The sequence below is a fragment of the Semicossyphus pulcher genome, unplaced genomic scaffold (assembly GCF_022749685.1).
Source record: "Semicossyphus pulcher isolate SPU_LCO1_2020_fin unplaced genomic scaffold, fSemPul1.0.p SCAF_28, whole genome shotgun sequence".
NCBI lineage: Eukaryota > Metazoa > Chordata > Actinopteri > Labriformes > Labridae > Semicossyphus > Semicossyphus pulcher.
The window spans coordinates 2,926,085-2,950,155 of record NW_027211702.1 but is presented as its reverse complement, the minus strand read 5'-3'; the positions used below and the strand labels follow the sequence as shown (position 1 = coordinate 2,950,155).

Here is a 24,071-nt window from a genome sequence, read left to right as displayed (position 1 = left end):
GTGGGCCAGGTGGCAGCCTCACAGGAGCTGGAGCCTGTGATTGATTGTCTCAGGGTGTCCGCTGTAAGACATGTCTGTTTGGCAACGCTTCAGTGGTCTGCAAACATGGATCCATGGGGTGAGACGGGCCCTTGCACTTTGTTGCACCATGTAATCCAACATGAACAGCAAGTCCTCCGTCAGACACTTCAGGGATCTTAGCTGTCAGGGACTGGCTTTTACTCTCAAAGGGGAGATCTCGGCTCTTTCGATGAAGAAGGTGACAAATTCTCGGATAAGTTACAGCAAAATTTTAATATTCAGGGCTCATTTACTCTGTTGTGGCATTCAAAGTGAATTCTATGGAAGTGTTGGCAGTGACGCCAACCCCAAACCTGTCGCGTTAGAGACTAATAATCTTTGTTGTAAATGTCAGACCGAAGCAGGAACATTTTAACACACAGTTTGAGAGTGTAAACATTATCCTATTAGTATTAGAATACATAGGGAAATGTCTTAAAGTAAGTTAAATACCTATATCCAATACCCAAGACTATGCATACTAGGGGACCAATATATCCAAATATGACTCTGCAGTAATAACGGTAGAGGTCGTCACGGCTGCCCGAATGATCCTCAGATTATGGAAAAGTACATCCTCTCCGGATCTTAAAAAATGGATGGAATTATGTTTGAAATAATATCATATGAACAAATGTTCAGCGAGTGCTATCTCGCTCACAGCTTTGCTGGGACACTGTGAGGATCTGGTTGAATGGCTGTAACGGCTAAATGTTTGTTTATTATGGTGGTTTGAATGTGCATATTTACCACGGGCTAAAGTAATGATACCGTCTGTTTGTATATCTTTATATATATAAACTTTAATAACAAAAAAAACGTACCAAGTTATGAACAGGAATAGTTTTTTGTTATACCAAAATAGCCTTTTTAACATAAAATGTGTCATTTTATAGTGGTACAAGTTTTATTTTCATGACATTAAATGTATTATGTTATAATAGTTTAAGATGATCTGGCCTCCTGGAATTTTTCAATAAACTGACATGGTGAAGGTTGTATCTATAAAGCCTTCTGCCACAATTTTTTTATGATATATATAAAAATATATACAATCCAGTTATCCTGCTGATCCGTCCTGTCCATGGGCAACTCTACAGTGATGAGAAGGAAGCAAGATGTGTCACATGCTACTTAAATCTTTCTCAAAAATGAAGCAGCAAATTAAAATAAATAACTCAGTGTAAATAACAATAATGCTAAGAATTAAGAATTATAAGTCTAAATGCAAGAATAGAATGAATAAAAAGTATTAGTTGAACGCACAGTATAAATGGAGTATACAGTGCAAACGTAATAATTTTGGATCTTGTTTTAAAGTAACAAATATGTTATTGGAACAAAAAACATTTTATGTTATAACGGGATTCAATTCTTTGGGAGGGCACTTGCAGCAGTTTCATTTACATTTTTTCAGAAAATAACAGATAATGCTCTTATTAGCTGCAACACGTGACTCCTTTTTTGATTACTGTACATTTATCATAAGTTTGTTTCTTATTTTTTGGCACATTTTTGGGGAATTTTTTAAATTATTTCCCATTCACCTTTTAAAACAATAAAAGCAAATGGTTTCTGATGTACAGAGAAAAATGGTTAGTCGATATAAGGTATGCTGTGTGATGTGAAGTTCAGTTTAAACCAAGAACAAAGAACACATAACTAGTAGCCATTAGAGACCAGTAGGTTAAATGGCACTTTTTTTGTAGCCTATTATATCTTTAAAGCTCGGGAGAAAAGGCAGAACGTTTTGTTTCAGTCAGGCATTTAAATGTAAATGTCATTTAGTCATAAAATAAAATGTTATAAAATGTTTGGCCACTGTAGTTTCGTTGCCTTGTAAACCTTTGATCGTTGGGCCCTTTAAAGTACATGACATGAAAATAATAGACAATCAAAAAATCAATCAATCTAAAAAGTCTCCTTTGTGTTTTCAGGCCACATGTAGGCGTTGAACACTTAAAGGTTTTATTATCCTCTCCTGAGTTGCCATGGAGATAACGGGCTATAAACACACAAACACATAACAGCAGGTTTGTCCGTCAGCTGACTGCTCTTTACGTACTGTACCTGGCTCCATCTACTCTGCCGGCCGTGATCTAAATCTGCAGTAATCTCCATCACAAGGCCACGAGCCAGCGGCAACTCCACACTTAACTGCAATTTTCAAAATGCCATGCTTTTTCCACATCCTTTATGACTAATAAATGGTGCGTTCGCTGCTATTATGGTGAAGTCTGTGATGGTGGAGGGATTTAAAAAAAAAAAAAGCTTTAAATCTGCTCGTAACAAATGTGACTTCATTGCTTAGTAACTTCAGAGTGAAACAAATTTCCCCTACTTTTACAGGCACAATTAAGTCATTTTAAAGCAATATTCTGGCATTTGAGACCAGGTGTATTTAAGTTTTACAAGTCTTTGAAAATAAAATATAATATAAAATTATTTTCTTTTCAATCATGGACAGTAAACAGAATATATTGTGGCTCTTCTAGTGTACAAATAGAGTCTATGGATTTAAAACGCCAGTCTATAAATTCAGGACCAGAGTGCTGAGTTTCTGTACTACACATTAAGGAAAAGGCTCCACAGACAGACTAGGGATCATTAGACTGAGGACAGAGACCCATAGATTCAGGATGTACAGGATCTTTAATCAATTAAGAATAACTCTCATTAAACTGGCTGGAATATTTCTTGACAGATGAGGTCCACTGGACATTTGTAATTATGTTTTGATGATTTAATAGGTGCTGATAAGTTAATCTATAAAGAAAATGATACGTTAGGAAGCTGTACTGTTTTGATCTAACATTGGTATTCATGTCTAGCAGGAGTGTGGAAAAGTCCCACATCAGTCTGTGAGCCCTGTGAACTAATAAGGAACCTTCATAACAGTAACCTTTCATCCAATTACTTGGTATTTATAAACCTGGGCCCTATTTTTGCACATTTTCTTAGTATAATTGACTGATGCGTATGTAAAGTTTAGAAATTACTCCATTAGTGCTCAGCAGGCAGCAATTAAAGAGGCTGTAATTACTGCAACTGTATCCATGCGGGCAATTGCGCCTAATCAGAGTTTATCCTCCAAAAAGCTTATTCTTGCCACTGACAGGCTCAGATTGTTATTCTTAATGTCTGACAACATTACAGGGAGGTTCCTAAGAGAGACGGTCCTTTTTTTTAAGGTAATATCTGTTTTGTGTAACCATAAACAGCCTTTATATTGTCTCATCAACGCTACCAGACTCCATTAACAAATACTGTAATTATACCTTGTAGAACATAAGCAGCTGGTTTTGTCGTGGCCTTGATCATCTATTCTTTTTTATATTATTGTGTGACTTAGGTGTTTTTAACGGTTGGTTTGGATCTGACAGATTATTTGTTTAACAGACTTTAAAAGGCTAAGGCATTGAGGCAGAGGTAGACCAGCAACTCTTTAGTTCTGCAAGTAAAATTAGTGTTTTTGTCAATGGAGTCTGGTGGCTTAGGAGAGAGTGGTAACCGCTGTTTCTAGTTTAAAAAAGGATCTTACTCTTTGACAACATAAAAAAAATGATCCCTACAGAGATCCCTCCATTATGTTAGACACTTGGAACAACAATCTAAGCCTCTCAGAGTCAAAAACAAGCATTTTTATTTTTGCTTAAATGGCCAGGCACTTTTGCTTGCAGGTACCTTGCTGCAGCCATTACAGCCTGTTTCCTTTACTGCTGCTGATGCCATCTATTAGAGCATTTTCAAACTTTCTTTGTCTTTTAATCTTGTAGACCCCAAAATATATTAATCACAGTAGGTCCTAAGTTAAATAAATCTTACCCTTTAATATTATCAACTGTGTTTTAACCCACAATATCAAGCTGTGAAGTTTTCAAGGTCAGATATCTGAAAATAAAATGATCATACAATGAACTTCTGTTAGTTGGAAAAATGAGAAATAACGACTGTGCTTTGAGAAGGTACGATGTGTATATAAATATGATGGTTTTTATCAGGAAGTTCCCTCCATCCTCCTCCCAGTGTTGCATCTTTAGGTATAGATTTCGGCCCTGACACTAAGTAACCATCTCTAAAAGATCACGTTGTAAGCAGTCTATTTTTAGCCCCAAAACCTCCTTATTTAGTTCCTGTTTAAGATCTTACACCACAAAAAGCGTTTCCTGGCTAAACTGGCATCCTGTTTTAGAGGAAGTCTCAGAATGCCAAAAGCAGGTCTATCAATAAATCAGGCTAGCTGCTGGGCTCGTTTCCTCTTTCACTGTCTCTTGCTTTTCTTTTAGTGTGGTCTACCAGCTCTCTCTCATGAGACTCTCGTCACATTAGACTCCTCTGAAATGTCTCCGTCGCTGTCCTCTCTCTGACTTCAGATTTTAGCTGTAAGGCTGCAGCATTAAGCCAATTTAGAGGGACGTCTCCCAGCCTGCTGCTGCTCACGTCTGAGCTTCAGTTGTGGCTCTTTTTCATGTCTCTGATAAAAGCCTGCATCATGGAGGCAGAAGTGATTCGTCTTCTGTCCTCAGGCTGTGGGCCGGGGCCGATAGGGGCCAGACTCAGCCCTGCCATCCTTCTCATTCACACCAGAGAGCTCAGACAGGAAGCTGCAGCAAAGACCACAACACCAACTGCTGCCTTATAGTGCTTATAGAATGAATGTGCATCACGGTAGGTGCATGCATATGTGTGTGAAAGGCTGGTGCTTGTGTCAGCTTCGAAAACATGACAGAAACATCCTTTTGAAAAGGCCACCCCTAAAACCTCTGGAGCAATTCCAATACTTTTTGTAACTATTAGACATTTAGACCCCAAAATAAGTAACTATTTTTTGTAGACCATGCATTGTTTTAACAGGTTTTAATAGGGTGGTATAAAGATAGCAAGACTTCCAATAAATCGCTAATATTTCAGCATAAGTATGTGTGATTTTATTTGATGTTCTTGCATGCAGTAAGTAAAGAAAATCTTGTACCTGTGATAAAATGAGAGCGTTTTGGAAGAAGATGATTAATATAATCTATGAAATCCTGATTGTTAATACTTCCTGAAGCCTCAATCTGAAAGCAAAAGAGTTAATTGACACACGTGTATATTACGGGGGAAAGTTACTCATTGACCAGAACTATAAAATAAAACACTAAAATGGTGTGTGGGTTAAATTATTGGGCGATGTGTCACTGGAAAAAACAACATAATTATACACTTTGAGAAGCAAAGTGTTCAATGATTAACATTCAGTCATGTTTAGATTCTTGCATAAAGATCTGGGCAATATGTGAGCACTGCAAGATGCGAAGGCATGCCATCACTTTTGACTTAAGGAGGATTTCTTCATTGCAAAGGTTGCGCCTTTCCTACACCAACAACATGCCCGAAAAACTAGTTTATATTTATATTTCAAGAGGATTAGACTACTAGAATGGTCTTGCAAAACACTTCACTAAACTACAATCAATTCAAAACTCTGCTGACAGGATTTTAACGAGAACATACTGTATCATCTAAGTTTTAGCTCACCTTCACTTGCTTCCAGTGTTTGTGGATGTATTTTCAAGTCTTACAAGGCTCTTGCTGGTTGGGGACTGGCCTTCATTACTAAATCTTTTCCCTGTTATTATTCTTTAATCCGTCAGATCCTCTGCAGACACTTTTCTAAATACAAACTATCACACAGATTATTGTTCTTATGCATCGCTTTGTTTACACATCCTTCACATTTACTTTTCTTCTTAGCATACAGCTTCTCTTGCTTTTATGTGCCTGTTGTGTGCACTGTTGTAATTTGCCTGTTTGATTTATTACTGTTTCATTACTTTATTGTAAAGCACTGAGCTACTACTGAGCAAGAGGCTGTATCAATCAAGTTTGTTATGCTTATCATTTATTATTATGATTATTAAATGTAAAGGATAAGTGGGAAAAAGGGGGAGGGAAGATTTAAATACATAAGAACATCCTAGCGACAGTTGAGGAAGTTCGTGGAGTCATTTCGGCTCTGTGGGGATTTTTTTGCTCACTCTAAAAAGGGGGGTTTGAAGCTGAATGCAAAATAAAAAAAGGACTTGTTAAAACAACTGCTGCCTGCTGAGTGTGGAGCTGCTGCAGCAGCTTCAACACAACCAGACTTCAGACATCAGAGAAGGGAGGAGACCGGGCTCAGAAAATAAATATTCATGCAAAAATGTATTCCACAAGTTTCATCAGCTCTGGGATTTTTTTTAGTTGTTTGTATGTTGTTTCATGAGGCGTGAGGAAGACGGACAAAAGAAAAGCGAGGGAGAGGCGGAAGAAGAGAGTCAGCAGATTAGATTATGTCTTCATGATTGTGCCTCGGCCAATGGTGTGAGATGGAAGCTGTGCCAGGAATTTTTCCAGGCCACCCAGCATGGCGTGTCCTCGATTGGTGAAAAATGGTTCCTACTGAATGGACACACTCTCTCTCTCTCTCTGTGTGTCTCTCTCTCTCTCTCACACACACACACACACAGACAGACACTGAGAGAGAGAGAGGAGGTCCCTACCCAGGCCAGTGCTGATCTGGTGGAACTCCAACGCTGCTGAGTAACAGTGAAGCTACGACAATAGTGCAGCCGAGGGTGCAGCAGCATGTGAGCGTTTATGTTTGCATGGTGTGTGTCTGACTGGGTGTGCATCTCTTCAAAAAGAGTTTCTATATTTATCTCAATGGGGCCAGGTGGTACAAGGTGTGGTGTCAAAGGCCCTGTTGGCACTGGGTGCGCACCTGCTCATAGTGCACCACCTGATGACTCTGATGGAAATGCAATTTTCTGCAAACAGTGTACCTCATATGGCCTGTCAAAGTCCTCTAACAGGGCTAAGTGTGCGTACCTGCTCGGAGGAGATGAGCAGGTGCCTGATTAGAGCTAATCTCCAGCCGGGCAGATAATATTAGAACAGCTCCACAATGAACCTACTGAGGAGTTTAGCTACAGCTGCATTAGCTCCTGTAGCAAGGGATAATAAAGCCAACGTGTACTCAAACAAAGCAGGCGGTGTACTTCTACACTGTGCTGGTAAATAAGGATTACTAGTGTGAACTAGAGAAGACCTTACTTAAGGGAACAAAGTGCTGGGTGCTTCACTAATGATCAGACAGAGAAGCAGAAAAGTATTTTTCCATTTATATAATGTGTCCTACATTTTAAGACATGAATAGAAACTGTTTCATAAATGTAGTTATTACAGCTGCAACAGTACAGTGAGCTTAAAAAAGAATAAGGTTTGATTCTGTATATATCAGTTAGTTTCTTACTGAGAGAAAATCTGTTTCATTTTCATCTCTCTTGGTTCAAATAGGCCCAAAACATGTTGACGCCAGCTTAGCTTAGCATCAAAGCTGCAAGCTTCCTCTGTGATGCCTTCTGACCACACCAAATAATGAATAAAATGTTGTTGTTTCACACATATTGTGTGTGATTGGTGTTATAATGTATAATGGTGATGTAAGCACAAGCGTCTCAGGCAAGGAGATTAAACACACTGTAGCTGTGCTACATAATAGGACTTACAGAGAACCACAATGACATTATATAATGAAGACGATTTCCATTGTAGTTGTTGATGTAAATATATTAAAGATGTTGGAGTCCAGAGGACAAGGCAAAATCTTTCTATCAACAAAACAAGACGGTAAATAAATGTTATTTATCATCAACTGTCTATATAATCATCAATAAAAACACCAAATGAGATGCCTCTACCTGAGTACATTAGAGGTGAATGGAGGTTTGACATTTTTTAAAAGGACTATTTCTTTAAAAAAAAGGCTACTCCTGGCCTGGTGAACTGCTCCAAGTTGCCTTGAAGTGCTGTACTTAAAGCCCCCCTCCAGTGAACATCAAGTGTTTAACCTTGTAAACATCTCCATGTGGTGTTCTTCATGTGCTACAAGACATATCAGGGACAACATCAGCATCATCTCCATGGCTGGGCCTGTCTGCTTTCAAACTGCAGTGTACCAAGGACAGGCTGAACAACACGTTTTCAGATTGGCAGGTTTGAGACGTCACAAACCTAAGGAGCCAATCCCGTTAATGGATGGGGTGACGCTATGTATATCATTATGTGATGCGATGCACGAGCCAGCTGTAACCGTCATCGTAACTCACTTCTGACTACTAACGTTGACTTTACTACTACTAATTACTACATTTCAAGCTAGCTAAGTTTGAACAAGTTGCCACTAAACGATGGCAGAGACGTGTTTTGTTTCTGGCTGTCATTGCGTAGCACATAGGGGGCGGGGACTATGTAGATTCAGGAATTTTTAATCAGGGAGAAGGAGGAGATGATTTGGGAGGATTTTTACAAGGTAATTAAACGTATTTTGCAGAAAAAAACATTTCAGACACAAAAATTATATCAGAGCATTTTATGTCTTAAAACATGACTGGAGCTGCTCTTTAAAGTTCACATTATTTTAACGTTGACCTTCGTTGCTGCTGACCTTTCCAAGCGCAACAAATGATATCACAACTGTGCTTGACGTAGCCAGAAGCGACACAGAAGAAGGGGAGGTATGGAAGAGAAACTCCTACTCTTTGTTTCAGAGTTCCCTAAACACAAACATACTGTATCATACACAAAGGGTCTGTGACTGCGACTGTTGTTGTTGTCTAGAAATAATAGTGCAAAATGTTTGTCATGTGAAAGCAGCTTTAATGTTGTTTTTTTGCCCTTGTTAACCCTTTTTAGTGTGGACCAAGAGGAGAGACGACTGTGGTATTTGTGATGAAGGTTGTGTGAAGCACATTTAAGTTGCAAAACACAATAATACATCACTCAAATAGGCCCTCAGTGGTAGATTATGATATTATTCAGCAGAGTGTATAATACATGTGCAATGAGGATACAGCAACAGTAACCATTAAACGTGCCTTTTCATGTTTTTTTTACTGAAGAATGATTTCCTCTGTGGACAATATTGCCACAACTTTAAAAGCTCATATTGGTAAAAATAATTAAACAAAGCCTCTCCTACTGTATGAGAAAAAAGAAGTTCTGCCTGACTAAAACTGAGGCCAGATTTTTGTTTAAAAAATCATTAGCTCGGTGGAGCATAGTCAACATTCCTGCTAGCACATAATCAGTCATTATGAGTATTTTACTGAGTGCCAACAGCAGCCTGCTGCCAATCAGACACACCTTGGCAGCAAATTTCCTTCAATGAGCTTAACACAAAATAACTTGTTGGTTGCAGTGATTCCAACCCAAATATCAGACCTTCAGGCTATCAGTGACCAAGAATATCTCAGTTAAAGGTCAGTGAGCGGAGCTAAAGCCACAGTTACACCTACTGAAAACTCCTCTGGCTGTAATCCATGCAGCGGATACAGCTCAAAAATGTACTTGCTCTTGTGTAGGTGTCAGATTTATCATCATGTGAGGATAAATCATTAGTTTATTTTAAGCATTTCAAGTGCTACAGCCATCTATGATCAAGTGGTATGACTGTAAAAACTCTGTCATGCTTGTGGGTGGTTGCAGCTCGCAGTGCAAAATGTGAAAATCTGTGTTTATACTGACATGTCTCCAGACTGTGTGAGTCACTGCTGTTATAGTTTGCCCTTTGCTGCCTTGTGAGTGTGTTTAGGTCTCCCAGTGCTATCAGGGTTGGATTATTTGACAGATAAGAAGTGGATGGTGGAGGAGACACATTTACCCAACTTATTTGTATCAACAAGCCCCCAAGTAGATCTGCGTCAGACCAGTGGAGCTGTTTGAACAACATTTTTCCCCATCCAAGAGCTGATAAAAACAAGCTTGCACAGACAAATATAGCTGCTAACACAGTGTATGTAAGGTGATACCAGCAGGGTGGAGATCGTTACCAATCCACATCGTCATTGTGGGAGCTTTTAGGGTGTATAATACCTAAAAGTGTAGATGGTGGGGTGTGTCTGAAAAGCCACATTCAGGACAAAAGACAGGAATTGATTCAGCGCACGGGATCAGGATCGAGGACATCCTCTGAGGATCATCCACGTTTGATCACAACTTTGTTTATACAACTTTTTTATCTCGTATTAAGGAAGTGAAATCATGCTTAAATGATGATCTATAGGTCCTTTCAGGGCTCTGTAGGATGTCTCTGGTATTCAGGGGTCAGTATGTGGAACTTGAGCACACAACTCAAAATGGATCATCAATGGCTCCATTTGGCAGAATCTACAGGTTTAACTGCTAATGGTTGCGTCTCACATTGATCCTTTCGTCAACCGATAGTGAAAGGCTGAACAGTCAATAGGATATTTGGGCGGTGATAAGGCCATTGTTTCAGTGAACTTTGGGACGGAGTTGAATCAATGGCCGACACAGTTTCAAGGCAGCTTAAGGTAACGATGTCACGTATCAGGTGGGTCATTTGCACATCCAGGACAAAAGCAGCATGACCTGAAAGGATGAGGGTTTTTGGAAGAGATTGCAATATAATACTCTGTTCATTTAAATGATGTCACATAAGCAACATATATTGAAGGCATTATATTTCTAACAGTAATGATACCTGAGGAATAAGCTCAACAGCTTGTTGTCTAATTTCGGCGAGTTAAGAAACAAAAACATTAAGAGATTATTGTCAACGCTGCTAAATGAAAACCTGTAAGTATTGCTCTGATATTTTGGGAGCTACAAATTAGTTGTTGTACCAGGAGCAAGATAAGAAATATAATTAGGTTTTTTTTAATGCAATCAGTAAGGAGAGAGCTCCAGGTTGTGTTTGACCTAGCTTAGCACAAAGACAGAAAGCAGAAGGGCACTGCTAGCTTCTGTCAAACAAGGAAAAAATACGCCTTCAAGGAAGCTAGCCTAAAAAAGGCCTGAATATACACTCACCGGCCACTGCATTAGGTACACCTGTACAATCTAATGCAGTTCATTACAACAGCACTGCCAAGGATTCTGCTTTTATTACGTTTTTGTTGACTTTTGTTCTGTTGAGGGTCGGAAGTGTGTAAATTCAATTATGTTTATTACTGAGGCCGTAGTTTAAGGTGGTGTTGTACTAAACTTAATTATATTGAGATGTGTCTCTAATTGTTTGTCCTCCCTGTTTACATACATGAGGGGGCCAGAGTATTAGGAACACCTCTGAATATAATGCAGCTCGGAACAGCCCCACCACCAACTATGACCCTGACGCTGAAATATCACCTCTATGACAGCTTAGAAAAGAGCCTGCACATTACAGGGAACATAAAAGCAAATCTTATGGCTGAGCTGGTGTATTGGATTACATTAGATTTTTCAGGTGTACCTAACGAAGTGGCCGATGAGTGTATAAACACTGAGCACGAACAGAATTAACTAAACTGGTATCAATCTTTACATCTGAGTTCTGTCAAGAAAGCGAAGCTTTTAATGCACATGTATTCCATTGAACTGATGGGTGACAAAAAAAACGGAACACCAAAGATATACTGAAGGTTATTTAGAAACTATGTTCAGCAGAGAGTCTTCACAAGTTTATACTACAGCTCTTGAATGTCCTGCTCGCTGTTTTTGTGGTAACAATATTTAAGAGATCCTCAAAACTGTTTAAACATTTTTAGTGCTAAATAGCCAATGTTAGCATGCTATCACCCTCAACCGAGTTATGTACATGATAAACATGACCTGATTATTATCAGCATTGGTAGCATGCTGCCTTGCTAGCACAAGCATTAGCAGAAGCCCTGCTGTGTGTCCCATAGTACAGCCCTTAAAGCCCAAGTTCAGCCACACAAAACCACTGGCATTGCTGCAGACCCAAAAAAGAAAGAATGAAAAAACAAACATGTTTTTAACTGTGCTCATTTAGCTGAGGAAGAAAAAATCAGTATGCAAATGTTAGCAGGCTAACACGCTAAAATGAGACAGTGAACATGGTCACAATTAGCTGATCAATCTAATGTCGAGAATCCAGAATTTGTCAGATTCTTATAAAAACCTCCCAGAAAACACAACGATACAACTAAAGATGATCCATGAAAACATGAAATACAAACTCAAGAAAATGAAACAAAAACAGAAACATGTTCAGAGACTTTTTCCACCCCGTACTGAAATCACTGACCCTGCTTTGCACCCGGCCTCATGAAAACAAACCAGTCCTGTCTTAAACATCAGAGCGCTGAGCTGTGAGGGTCTCCGCCTACAGAAACACTGATTTAATGTTTGCTGATTACAGACCCTGCTCGTCAGGAAACCCATTCAAACATCTTTATTACACAAAGTTTCATTTCAGGTGGTTCAAAGTGCTCCTCGTAACAGCTACAAAATCTACAGCATCCACACTGATGTAACAACGTCGAGTGTGTGAGACAGACAGAGTGTGTGTTCTTATCCTGGAATCCTAATGACAGGATAGAATGGCCGTGGCTCGTGTTGCCCCGGCGACAGGCGCCATGGATATGTGACAGAAATGGAAACGGGAGAGTGGAGGTGGAGACGGGCAGTCAGAGGGAGACACACATCGCAGTGAAGATAGACAGCTTTTGATCATGTCAACAGGAACACAAATTATAGAGATGACACAACAACTGAAGGGGAGCGATCAGGTGCGAACAGAGAGAGCATTTGAATAAAATTTACATTGTGCACAAAAAGCAACATATACAGCCCCCGAGTCCCAGCAGTGCTTTGCATTTGTAATGAAGAAAACTGGATGTTTTCATCAGTCACAAACGCATCTGGGTGGCTTTTTTTCTACAGATTTTACTTTCCAAATATGAATTCAAGCAAACAAACAGATCCAGGAAAGATGCAGGTGGTGGAAAAACACTGCACTACAAAAACAGTGGCTTCTGCCTGCTTCTTTCACTCGCCCACTCTGTTTCTTTTTATAAACTTTCAAAAAGCCCCGTCTGCTAACGTCCTCTGCTTTTAGTCTCTTCATCTTCTTACTCATGCACTCGAAACACACACACACACACACACACACACACTGAATTAAACATGACTATGATAGTGGGGCTTTGCTGGCTGAATTCTAATTACACTGACTTTGTAGGGTTGCACATGTGCCTCAGGGCTGTGTGGGAAACCTGCGAGTTTGTCCTCCTATGTGGGTGTTTATGCGTGCGTGTGAGAGAGTGCGTGTGTCCACAACCTGCAGCCACATGGCCCTCTGAAGAAATGACAAGCCTGTTAAGAGGAAACCATATTTTGAGTAATATCAATAATGAAAGCTAAACCAAAGCGCCTCTCTCTCAGGTGACAGTCTGCCAGAGACAAAGTCAGTTTGATGTTTTTAGAGTTGCTGGTGGGATTGTGACTCAAGGACACCTTCATCTTCCGTCCTTTACTGCAAAGTTTCTCTTTGTCACTTCATCAAACAACAGCTACACAACTGAGTTATGGTCTAACCTGACAGCAAAAAGCTACTTTACTGTAGTAAGGTATTAACAGCCTGGTACAAAAGCTTGTTCAGTGTCTATCATACATGTATTTATTCGTCACCCAGTGCATAGGAGTCAGGATTGTTGTTGGCTTTTCCCCAAAGAGATTACAGCGGACTTTTACTGATGAGAAGACCAGATGAGTGAGTCTGAAATACCAAGCTAAACTTGTTTATTCAACCTGCAATGTATCAGCCAAGGGTGTAGACTGTTTAGCTTTGATAACTTGGCGTTTGCCAGCCCTTCACTCCTCTGCAGCACCACCCTCTCATCCAAATATGGTCACTTCCGGGTCCAGAAAACCAACATGGCGGTGGCCGAATCCCAAACTCAAGGCTTCATTTACACTGTCAAGAAACCAATGTGTGACGTCACGGTGGCTGTGTCCATGATTTAATACAGTTAATGCAACAAACACAAGTTTAAATTCATGGTTTCACATGTAAGTCCCTTTACATTTATGTCTATCTTGTTGGAAACAGATGTCGGCAGCAATAACACTGTATGGCATGTAAAAGCATGGATTCAGTATTTACTTTGCTGACTTTGGTGCGAAAAATCCTCATCGTAATCTACGCTTGAGCTCACACTCAGGACCCGCAGCAAGTCTCAAGGCAGCGATGAACTCCAGGTGACACAGATAGAGGAAATGACTGTAAGTGCTCTGTCTCGTTTCTGAACCGCTTTAATTTTGGTGATAGTGATGCTTTCACTTCCGCTGGAGGAGCACTCGTTTCTCTGAAGGCAGAGCAATCTGACCTCTTTTTTTTTATCTAGATAGGAGGAAGCAGGAAGCCAGAAAGTTTTATCTATTGAGATATCAGATGTTGTAAAACCTTTTAGTGGCAATTATAAATCAAAAACTAGAGCAATGTCATCATGGGAAAAAAACAAAAATGAAACAGCGGTAACTTTAAACCATCAGAAGATCCAGAGTCTGTATAAGTAGCTTAATATGGATGCAAAAAACTGCAACATATAAAGACTTTAAAAAATGATTTCTAAAGTCGGACTATTTTATACTTTTTATAACCAACAGATCAAATGACTGACCGAATTTGATAGTGGTTGCATGTGAATGGTAACCCCACATCCTAACAAAAACTCACAGCTTAGCTGAGTGGCATTTTAGCCTCTTTTGGCTCAATCTTTTGGTCTGGCTGAGTGTCACTGCTTTCTGCTACTTGGTTATCAGTCGTAACAGCTAGCTGTTTTCAGGGAAAAATAGCTCTTGACCCATAATACATTACATGCTCAGCACCAGACAGACAAAGCTAGTATCTACCTGGTGAGAATAATGGAGCCTTTCAGAGCTTACGAGTCTTACATGAACCTCTGGATTTGGTGGAGACCAAAATACACTTAAAGCAGAAACAATATCAAACTTCATCAGACTTTATGAGGAAACCAGCAACTATCTGCTAAGATGTTAGCCAGAACAAGTTTATAAGGCCAGTATTCCTCAGTGTTTTCCATTAATCCATTATATAGAAATTACACATCAAATTACTCATTAAATGGTCTCCAAAAGCAAATTCAGACATTGATAACACTGCCTGGTAATATTTACACTGATAATGTCATAGAGTAATTTAGCGCCTTGTTTGTACTTGAACAACACCCTCTAAATCAAATCAGAAAATGATTTTATGCCCAGAATCACAACGGCGTATTTCAAATCCAAACTCCCCGTGCCTTCAGGAGGGTGTATTTTTGTTTGTGTATGTCTTTATTGGAGGGTGAACTCCAGATCAGAGTTTACATGACATCGCCCTGAGCTTGGGGAAAATGAGTGTAAGCCAACATCACAGATCTTTAAATTAATTCAGGTACAAGGCAGCATTACCTGATTTCTTTCAAAATAGGCATAGAACTGCTGTTACTCTGAAGTTATGCTTTAACAATTCACTGTAACAAGTGTACTACGGAGACACTACTCAGCTTCAGCAGACCCCTTATCTGAAGCATTGCTCCTGTCACTTCACTTCAGCCTCAACACAGAAGAAAAGCACTCAGGACAGTGGACGTCTGGCTGTTATTTAAGAAAACTTTTTTTAAGGGGGTGGGGTGGTAAGTGTTCAGGAAGTGTAAGGGAGGAGAGATGGGGAATGTCTGCCGGGTGGTAAATAATTAAACACAATGGACTTTCACACCTGTAGCCCAGGCGCACAATGTAAATGAAGGAGTGTGCCCTTTCAGTGGCCTTCCTGTGTTACAGAAGGCTCTTTAGCCATTTAGGTTTGAGTATTTTTAACCTGCTTTAAGCTGTGTGCATGACATTTAACCACAAGGGCAGTAAAGAAAATGTTTATGTCCTTCACATTCATGCACCAACCCATTGCTGCAAAAGCAGTGATATGAAGGGTGAAGAGGAAAACAATGTGAGAAAAACACCTCTTTGCAGCTTTTGTTTTACTGTGCAAGTGTTATTAATTAAAGAGCAGCCAGTCTTTTACTTTCTAGTTACACCAACGCATGGCATCAATAAATAGCATCAATGTGTTCCTCTTACCACAGGAAGTACTATTGTTTTGTTGCACTTAAATATTTATCATTTATAACTTTCTGGTCCTATATTCTTTCTATTTCACATTCACTTATTAAAAGGTGTAAACATGAAGTCATAAATTGCCAGTTAACTTTGAACAGTTGAACAGTTTTGGTGACTTTCAGCCTGCACCATTAGTGCTGCATGGACCAACATGAGGAAGATGATTGTATTCCAGTGACTAGCTTCATTGAGCATGTGTTTATTTATCCTGAAAAGTTGACTGCTGAGGACAGCGGTTCCCAACTATTTTTGTCCGATGTACCCCCACAGCTCTTTCAGATGGGTTCCATTTCATAGATGGGAGAGTATTTCACCATCGCAAAAAACACTGGCGGTGGTGAGACCGACTATTCCAGGCGATCTGGGCCCCGCTGGTTACTCTGACTGTGCACCATGAGTTGGATTAACAGCTTTCTCAGAGGCTAGATGCACAGAAGTTGTTTGTTTGATCTGTGAGTAAGACTCAAGACTACATGAGATTTAAAATCCTAACCAATGAAAACATACAAGATATGAAAATAACAGCACACACTGCAGAAAACACTAAGACCATCTTGTGTTCCACATGGAGCGACACACTAACTCGTATGATCTTTTATGATCCCACAAGATCTCACTGGAATCTAAACAAAGTGCTTCCTCCGTGTGAAACAACATTGGAAAAATGTGGGTAAGCACACAAAATCTCTCCCTCTCTCTCGCTCTGTGGATGCCGACAAACACATGGGTCTGTCCCTTTTCCCATAATAACCAGTCAAAGGGAGCAGAGACTTTGAAAACAAACCACTCTGCAGCCCTCCAGTGTCTTCTGCCAGCTGTATCTCTCCGCCACAAAGAGTGGCGTCGTATACCACTAGGAAATGAACCAATCTGTCATTTTCTGCCTGGGTCAGGTCAAAAAAAAGCATTTAAAGTGCAATGAAAAGTGTGTCAATCCTGGCCTGTGTATTTCACTAGAAAGCCCAAGTCAATTTTATGCAAATGGGGGAGTGATGCGGTACAAGAAGCCTCACTTGACCTACATAGCTCTTCCACAGTTCCTTCCCCAATAGAGGAGGAGATCACAGGAAGCTGGAAGCAAGGGGACAAGCCTTATTAACTATCACCGCACAAGAATAAAGCAGTGCACTGTGGGTAGAGGGAAAAAAAAAAACACAAAGAAGAGTGGTGCTTGTGTGGAGATAAAGAGTACAGGAGATTGTGTTGGATGTGGTCCAGAATTTAGGTCTCATATAAGTTTAAAATCAGAGACATGCAGCAAGAGAGCGAAAAAAAGAGTGACATGTTTTTGGAAAAATTTAAAGGAAGAGTTGATGATCTGTTTTGGTCAAGTTCTCAAGGCCTGACGTATATATGGAACATTCTTTTGAAGCCAAGTTCCTCATAAAAATGGTTTCGGTTTGTAGGAAAAAGCGCGCTCAAAAGAAAACCCCAATCCTAGACCAGAACGCTGAACGGAGGCCATTCTCAGAGGCTGCTCTCACACAGAAACGGCACTGAACAAAAAATTCCACACAAATTATACAGGCCAGGCCGAGCCTCGATGCTTTTGTAATTGCCTGCACGGCCCTGCCCAGAAAAGAAAAGGTGGAAAAAAAATCTGGGCCTTGATGATGACCATAAGAGCAGACAGACAAAAGGAGAAAGTGTTCGGTTTACAAGGACAAAAGACAGGATGTGTTCATGTCTCATGGCCGCGGTCACTGGCAGCCTACATGAACATGTGCACACAATAAGAACACTTTGGTTTCATGGGTCAGACCTACAAAAGCCTGCAGCCTAAATATCTGTCATTGCAAAGGATGTGCATGCAAGGATCGCTCAAACCTTCAGAACTGTTTACATTTTAGTCAACATCCCAGAGTTTCCACTGATACAAGAAATATCACCCTGAATTACAAAGAAAAGTGGATGAAATACTGCAAAAGCATCTACAAATCAGTGTCTAAAGTTAACTGTTTACTAGTGCAGCAATAAAAATGTGATATTCTGGATGTTAGTGTGTTCTGAGCACTGAGACCTGTTATGGTTTACAGTTTTTTACAATTGCTAATATGCTTTTGTCCATTTTCAAATTTGTAAACAGAATTAGCTCAACATCCGTCTGCTGTGGACCATAAAACAATCCATGTTGTGTTCAATATGCAGTCAAGAAACAGGTTCATAAACTGCTTCGGGCTTGCTTCTCTTTTTTACAAATGTTTGAACACAGTTTTATATATATCAGTTATGATATTTACATTCATTAATATAGTATGAAGCCTCTACATCTGCAACAACAGCTCAAAAGTTTTAAGAAAACAGATGATGTGCAATTTTGAATGAAAAGATCAGTAAAACATTGAGAAACAGTTGATTAAGGTTGTGTGCAACAGACCAAACTTACATTGTCTTTTTTACTATAGCATCAAATTTAATTTTTCATCAGTTTTTGTTTATCCCTTGCAGGATTTTCATGTTGCTCGTGAAGTATTTAGAGTAACAATTCTATCACTTTTTATTTTACTGTAAGCTCCGTATATAAAGATGACTCTTTCACTTTTAGATGTTCCAGACGTACGCATTTGTCACTTAACCAGAAAGTGCAGACTGGTTTACAGTAAAAGGAAACAGAATTATAAAAAAAAAAATCTTTGGATTTCATATTGTAGAACTGTAATATTTAAAGTAAGGCAGCTTTTGCAATGCAATCAAGAGTTATCATTTTGAAAAATGTTTTGCTATGATTTACTGTCCTCTCAGATAGAAAAATGTCCTGGTGATTAGGGGAAAAATCATTTGGTTAGGTCATTAGTAGAGGTGGAAATCGCAGGGTAGTGCACGATGTAATACAATACACGTGGCAAGTGGCCCGCAATAACGACAACATCACAAAACAGCAATTCTGCGATAGTTGATTAATTGCAAGATAATCATATAATGATAAATCATGATATCATGTCATGAACTTCGGCCAATTAATTTCCATTTACGTTACACTCATTCATGTCATAAGCGCCACTGCGAGGAGACATGAAGTGGTGACGTCAAGACTGCAGGGAAATATGTTTAGAGCGCCGCATATTTGTAAATTAAAATATCGATATTTGGCACCAGCCTATCAATAATCGTGTTGCACGAGTCAGGACAAAGCTATATTGCCTTATTGATATTTTGTCCCACCCCTAGCCATTAGGTTTGCTGTGTTTTGATAGACCTAGTGTTTTATATGTAGAATTGGTATATCAATATAATGAAAATGTGGTGTGTTGAGCAGGAGATTAACTATTTGGTTAATGTGTGATCTAGATGTGCTGCTGTGTCATGATTTTAGAAAATGTATGTTAAGTATAGGTAAACGTTTGCTAGCAATTGTAACACATGTCGTATTACTACCAATATGCCAACATGATAATTCATAGATTGAACTGTCCTAATACCAAAACAATGCTTCTCTTACTTTGAGAAATATTACCAGGCCTTTCTACAATATCATTCAAATAATGATTGAGCCATCAACACCCAGCCCTGCACAGAACAAATGTCAAAAAGCTGCAAACTGAATGGGGATGAGTCGGTCACTGTTTCCACTTGACAAATCACGATTGGCCTGAGTTTCTTGCCCAGCTTGTAAAAGTGTGGTTGGATTTACTTGGAGAGCAGAAGATTACAGCAGACCAGGTCAAGGAAACTGGACTGCAGGCCAAAGTCTAAGAGGCTGAGCAACGGCCTATATTGAAGAGCTGCCAAAACACTCGCTAGGTGGTGCATTGTAGATCACAAAGTGGTGTGGTTACATGCCCTACACAGCGAGCATCCAAACCTCCACCAAAATGTATTACTTAAGGGAAAAATTAAAGCCACAAGCTGAGATCTTTGCTGTCAAGGGAGACATAAACACTACCATGCCGGAAATAATGCACGACAGATTCAGAGCAGAATCTGAAAACAGCCTGCAGCAATTTGCAAATTAATTGGAAACATTCCCTGATATTTAATTAATCCCTAATACAGATAAAAGAGAAGCAATTTGCAGTAAGACCTTGGACAAGGAAGCACCAGATATCTGATTATGATTGAAAGATAACTGTGATGCCCCAAAAACAAACTGCTATCATTTAATTATAATTTAAAAAACCACGCCTGGGAATATCTTAGAAAAAAAAATCCTAAGAGTCTGGGACAGGTCAGAGCTGCCCCCCAATCCCTGAGCCAAATCCTGAGCAATGAATACAGCCTTGATGAGATTGTTCAGTCAATAGGCTTGAAGGGCCACCTAACCCAATAATGCGCTCTCCGACAAATAACATGCCTTTGTGGGACGGCAATCCACAGGCAAAAAGCCCTGCGTGTCGTTCCAAGTGGCTGTGTAAACACATGCTTTTAATCCATCCGTCAGGCCTGAGAGCAGGTCAAGTGATGGGATGTTTAGAGTAGCAGACACATTCACTCACAACACAGGAAAATTACTGTGAGGATTAGCTATGAGTGGAATTGCTAGCCTGAATCCTTAGAAAAGCTCAGGTGACTGGAGTGCACCGGGTTGGATAAATCACAATAAAGCAACAGACACACAGAGATGAAAAGAAAACAGTAACAGAGCCTTTCCTCTGTGACGCTAGACTACTAAATTTAGATCAGAGGGAACTTTAATGATCCCCCTGGGAAGATTTGGCGCATGTTATGCATAAGATTTTAAGCACACAGTAATATCCCTACTAAGTGGGCGCTCCATTGTCGGCATTTGTATTTTCATTCAAGGCTGCAGTAATAGCTGCAAAATGCGATTATTTTCCGTACTGAGGAATCTGTTTTGTGCATTTTTGATTGTGTCATTTATTGGTTAAGTCTTTCAAATGTCAAAAAACAAATTTATAATATACTAAATTCCCATCGACAAATCCCGTAGATGATGCTTGATGGCTTCCTTTGTCCTTAAGAAATCTGAAACCAAAGCTATTAAGTCAAAGATGATATAAAAAAGAGAAAAGTTGCGTATCTTCACATCTGAGAAGCTCAAACCAGCTGTTTTGTGAGCATTTTTTAGGACCACTTTTAAAAGTATTACTGTAAGACCTGCCAACAAAGCAACAAAGGTTGGGTCATTTTTGTTCTCACCTTCTTTCCAGTAGAGCCCATCTTGGAGAGGCAGGACTTCTCCAGTGAAAGGTACCCACCGATGACCTCGATCTCCTCCACAGCAGGGTAGCGTTTCTTCAGCAGGGAGCCCAGCTGAGAGTACGGGGCCTGTGGGGGCGTGGATCCTGGTTGACCCTCAGCTTCCTGCTGGGGCTCAGGTGAGCTCGGCTGGGCCTCTGAGTCCTGCCTACGTTTAGGTACCACAGTGAAGGTGTTGCCCTTTTTCCTGTGCACTATGGGGCTGGGGACAGGGACTCGCTGAGGTGGCTCCACTTCAATGTCGTCTATGTTTGTTACTGGCAGCTGATCCACAGGAGGCTGTTCAGGAGCCAGGAGAGACGGGGTAGAAGGGACAGGGGATGGGGCAGGAGAGTCCGAGGGAATGGGGGAGAAGGAAGGTGAAGATGGGGGTGAAGACGGGACAGGTGAAGAGGAGGAAACTAGGGTTGCAGCAGGAGGTGGAGACAATGGTTCTGAGATTGGAGGAGGCACAGGACTTGTGGCAACAGAAGGAGATGGTTCAGGCTTGGACTGCCTCCCCGGTCTCTCAACCTCCTTCTCATCCTTCAGTTTCTCCTCATTTCTCTTAGAGGTGGTCAAAGTGGGCATGGGGACATGGGAGTTTGGCACTCCTGGTGTGGGCGCTCCTTCCCCTCTGTGGGAGGGGGAAGACCTTACTGGGCTTGACGGTGTCGGGCTGGGACGCCTCTTGGGGATCACTTGGAAGGAGTTTCGGGACTGCAGACGCAGGTTTGCAAGGGCCCGTGCCTGCAGGTCCCCATCAGGAATTCGGGTAAGGTCTGGCTTTGTTGAGGGACGGATCTCAAAGTCAGGTGAGGTTTGCAACACCTTTGAGATTGGGCTTGAGGGGGACACGGCACGGGCGAGAAGGGTCTCCGGAGAGCATGGCACCTTAGGTTTGGGTTGTTGTACCTCTGTGCCCTCCCAGTCTCTCTCCCTGGTGGGCTTGGTTTGTCCCCTGTCTGGCTCATCTCTGGGGGTGGCAGCTGTGCCACTACCTCCGCTCTCCTCAAACCGCTGACGGAAGGAGGACACAGACTGAGGGGGCCCAGCAGAGCGCTTAGGGCTGCCTAGCTCAGAGACAGCAGTCTGTGGCTTTGGTTTGGAAGACCAAGAGCCCTGGAAGACAGGTGATGATGGCTGGCTGCTGCCCAGGCCGCTGACCGATGGACCCGGCCTGGGCTTTGGCACCAGATCTGGCTGTTGCTTGGACCAGAGTCTTGGCCTGTTGCTGGCACTACAATCCAGGTCCAGCAGGTTCTCTGTGCTGTGAGACTTCTTCTGCAGCTTCCCGTAGTTGCTGTCAAACTTCTGCAGCATCCGGCTAACCCTGCCTTGTCCCTGACCTGTCTCATATGAAGAGACCTCATGATCAGGGCGGCCTAGGGTGCTCAAGTTCTCCTCGCTCTTGCTTAACGTGGTGTCATAAATTACCACTTCCTTGGCTCTTATCTCAGTAACAGCACTCCCTCTCCGGTCCAGGAGGTCATTCAGAGAGCTATAACTACTAACACCGTTTTGCTGCCATTGGGACCCGGTTTTTAACCCTCCAGCTTCCGGAAAGTAATCCGGGTCCGACTCAATTATGATAATATTCTCTGCGCGGATAGTCCGTATACCAGGTACGCTGCCATACAGCTCCAGGATGTGCTGCACCGGACGAGCGGAGTTTTCTCGGTCCTGTCGCCTCCTCCGCTCCTTCTCCAGCTTGATGAATGGGTTCTCCTCCAGCGGGCCCAGGCTTTCCTGTAGCACTAGGCTCTCTTGTCTCTCGTCCTCCCTCGAAAACGTCCTCTCTGGGGCCGGCGGCCGTGTCTCTTTGTTGTTTGGGAAATGTTGGCTGGCTGTGGTGATGGTGTAGTTCCGCCCGGACCCGCCGCTCGGTCCGCTGTCACTCTTGGGTGCGCTGCTGCTGCTGCTGCTGCTGCCGTTAACATTTCCCGTCAGCTCACCGTTAACCCGCTGCGGGGCCGCACCACCGGGGCTTGTCTCCACCGAACCGGCTCCCCCAGACCCCCCGCCCTTCGCTTTCCTCCTCTCCAGGATCTCTCGCTTCCAGGCCGGCATCCTCGGGCTCTCTTGCCCGGCCTCTTGGCGTAGGACGCGTACCTCTCCTCCGCCAGACATTGCGGAGGGTTGTTTGGAGGGGATGAAGAGGAGAGAGGCAGGCCCTGAGGCGATTTTGCCGCGGTCCGGTGCCGCTATAAAACCTGTGTCCGGATCTGACTGTACCTGCAGCAACGGTTACCGCACGCTCACAAACATCCCTACCGTCTCTTTTTTCTCTCTCCTCTCCCTCTGCTATCTCACTGTCTGGCTCCCTCTGTCCACACAGCCCCTGAACGCGGCCCCGCCCCTCCGCGGCTGCACGAGCGTATTCGGCAGTCCCATCTGCTACCAGATTGGTCGTTATGTCAGACAGACACGCCCCCTCCTTCTCTGTATAACGTCGCTCATTGACGCAAACCACTCCCGTTTCTATTGTTGACTGGGCAAGGAAGGCCTGTCAATCAAATGTGTTGCGTTCAGGTTCAGCCCGCTCCTCCCTTTTTTAAATGACTTTATTACGGCACTGGTGCATTTGTCTTCATTTGTTGTCAATATCGTTTGCACTATTATTGCTTCGTTCAATTTTTAAAACCATAAGAACTACATATTATTTGACCACAGTCATATGATTGAGATGAGTCATTTGATTTGAAAGTTCTGTCTTCCGCAATACAAATGTACTGAATATCTTTATTATGCTATTGTGAATCCCTCGTAATACTTTAATGTGTCTTTATTAAATCTATGTAGCCTGCTGAAGAGTGCATTCTCTGGGCTTTATTCTAAGGACTAATTATGGTTTTCCAATAATGTTTCAGGTCCATCGTATTTTGTCGTATTTCTGAACTACTGTTGCAGTATACGACTTGTTACCC

At 41.5% G+C, this 24,071-nt stretch overlaps 1 protein-coding gene across 1 annotated transcript in view; it reads right to left on the bottom strand.

Annotated features, from left to right (window-relative positions):
* The window catches only part of tprn (taperin), a 29,241-nt gene extending 5,785 nt beyond the window's left edge, over positions 1–23,456 (bottom strand). The window contains exon 1 of the mRNA XM_069677306.1: positions 21,106–23,456. Within this exon, the coding sequence (XP_069533407.1) occupies positions 21,106–23,274 (2,169 nt within the window). The 5' untranslated portion in view covers positions 23,275–23,456. The remainder of the gene's footprint in view (positions 1–21,105) is intronic.
* Between the last annotated feature and the right edge of the window lie 615 nt (positions 23,457–24,071).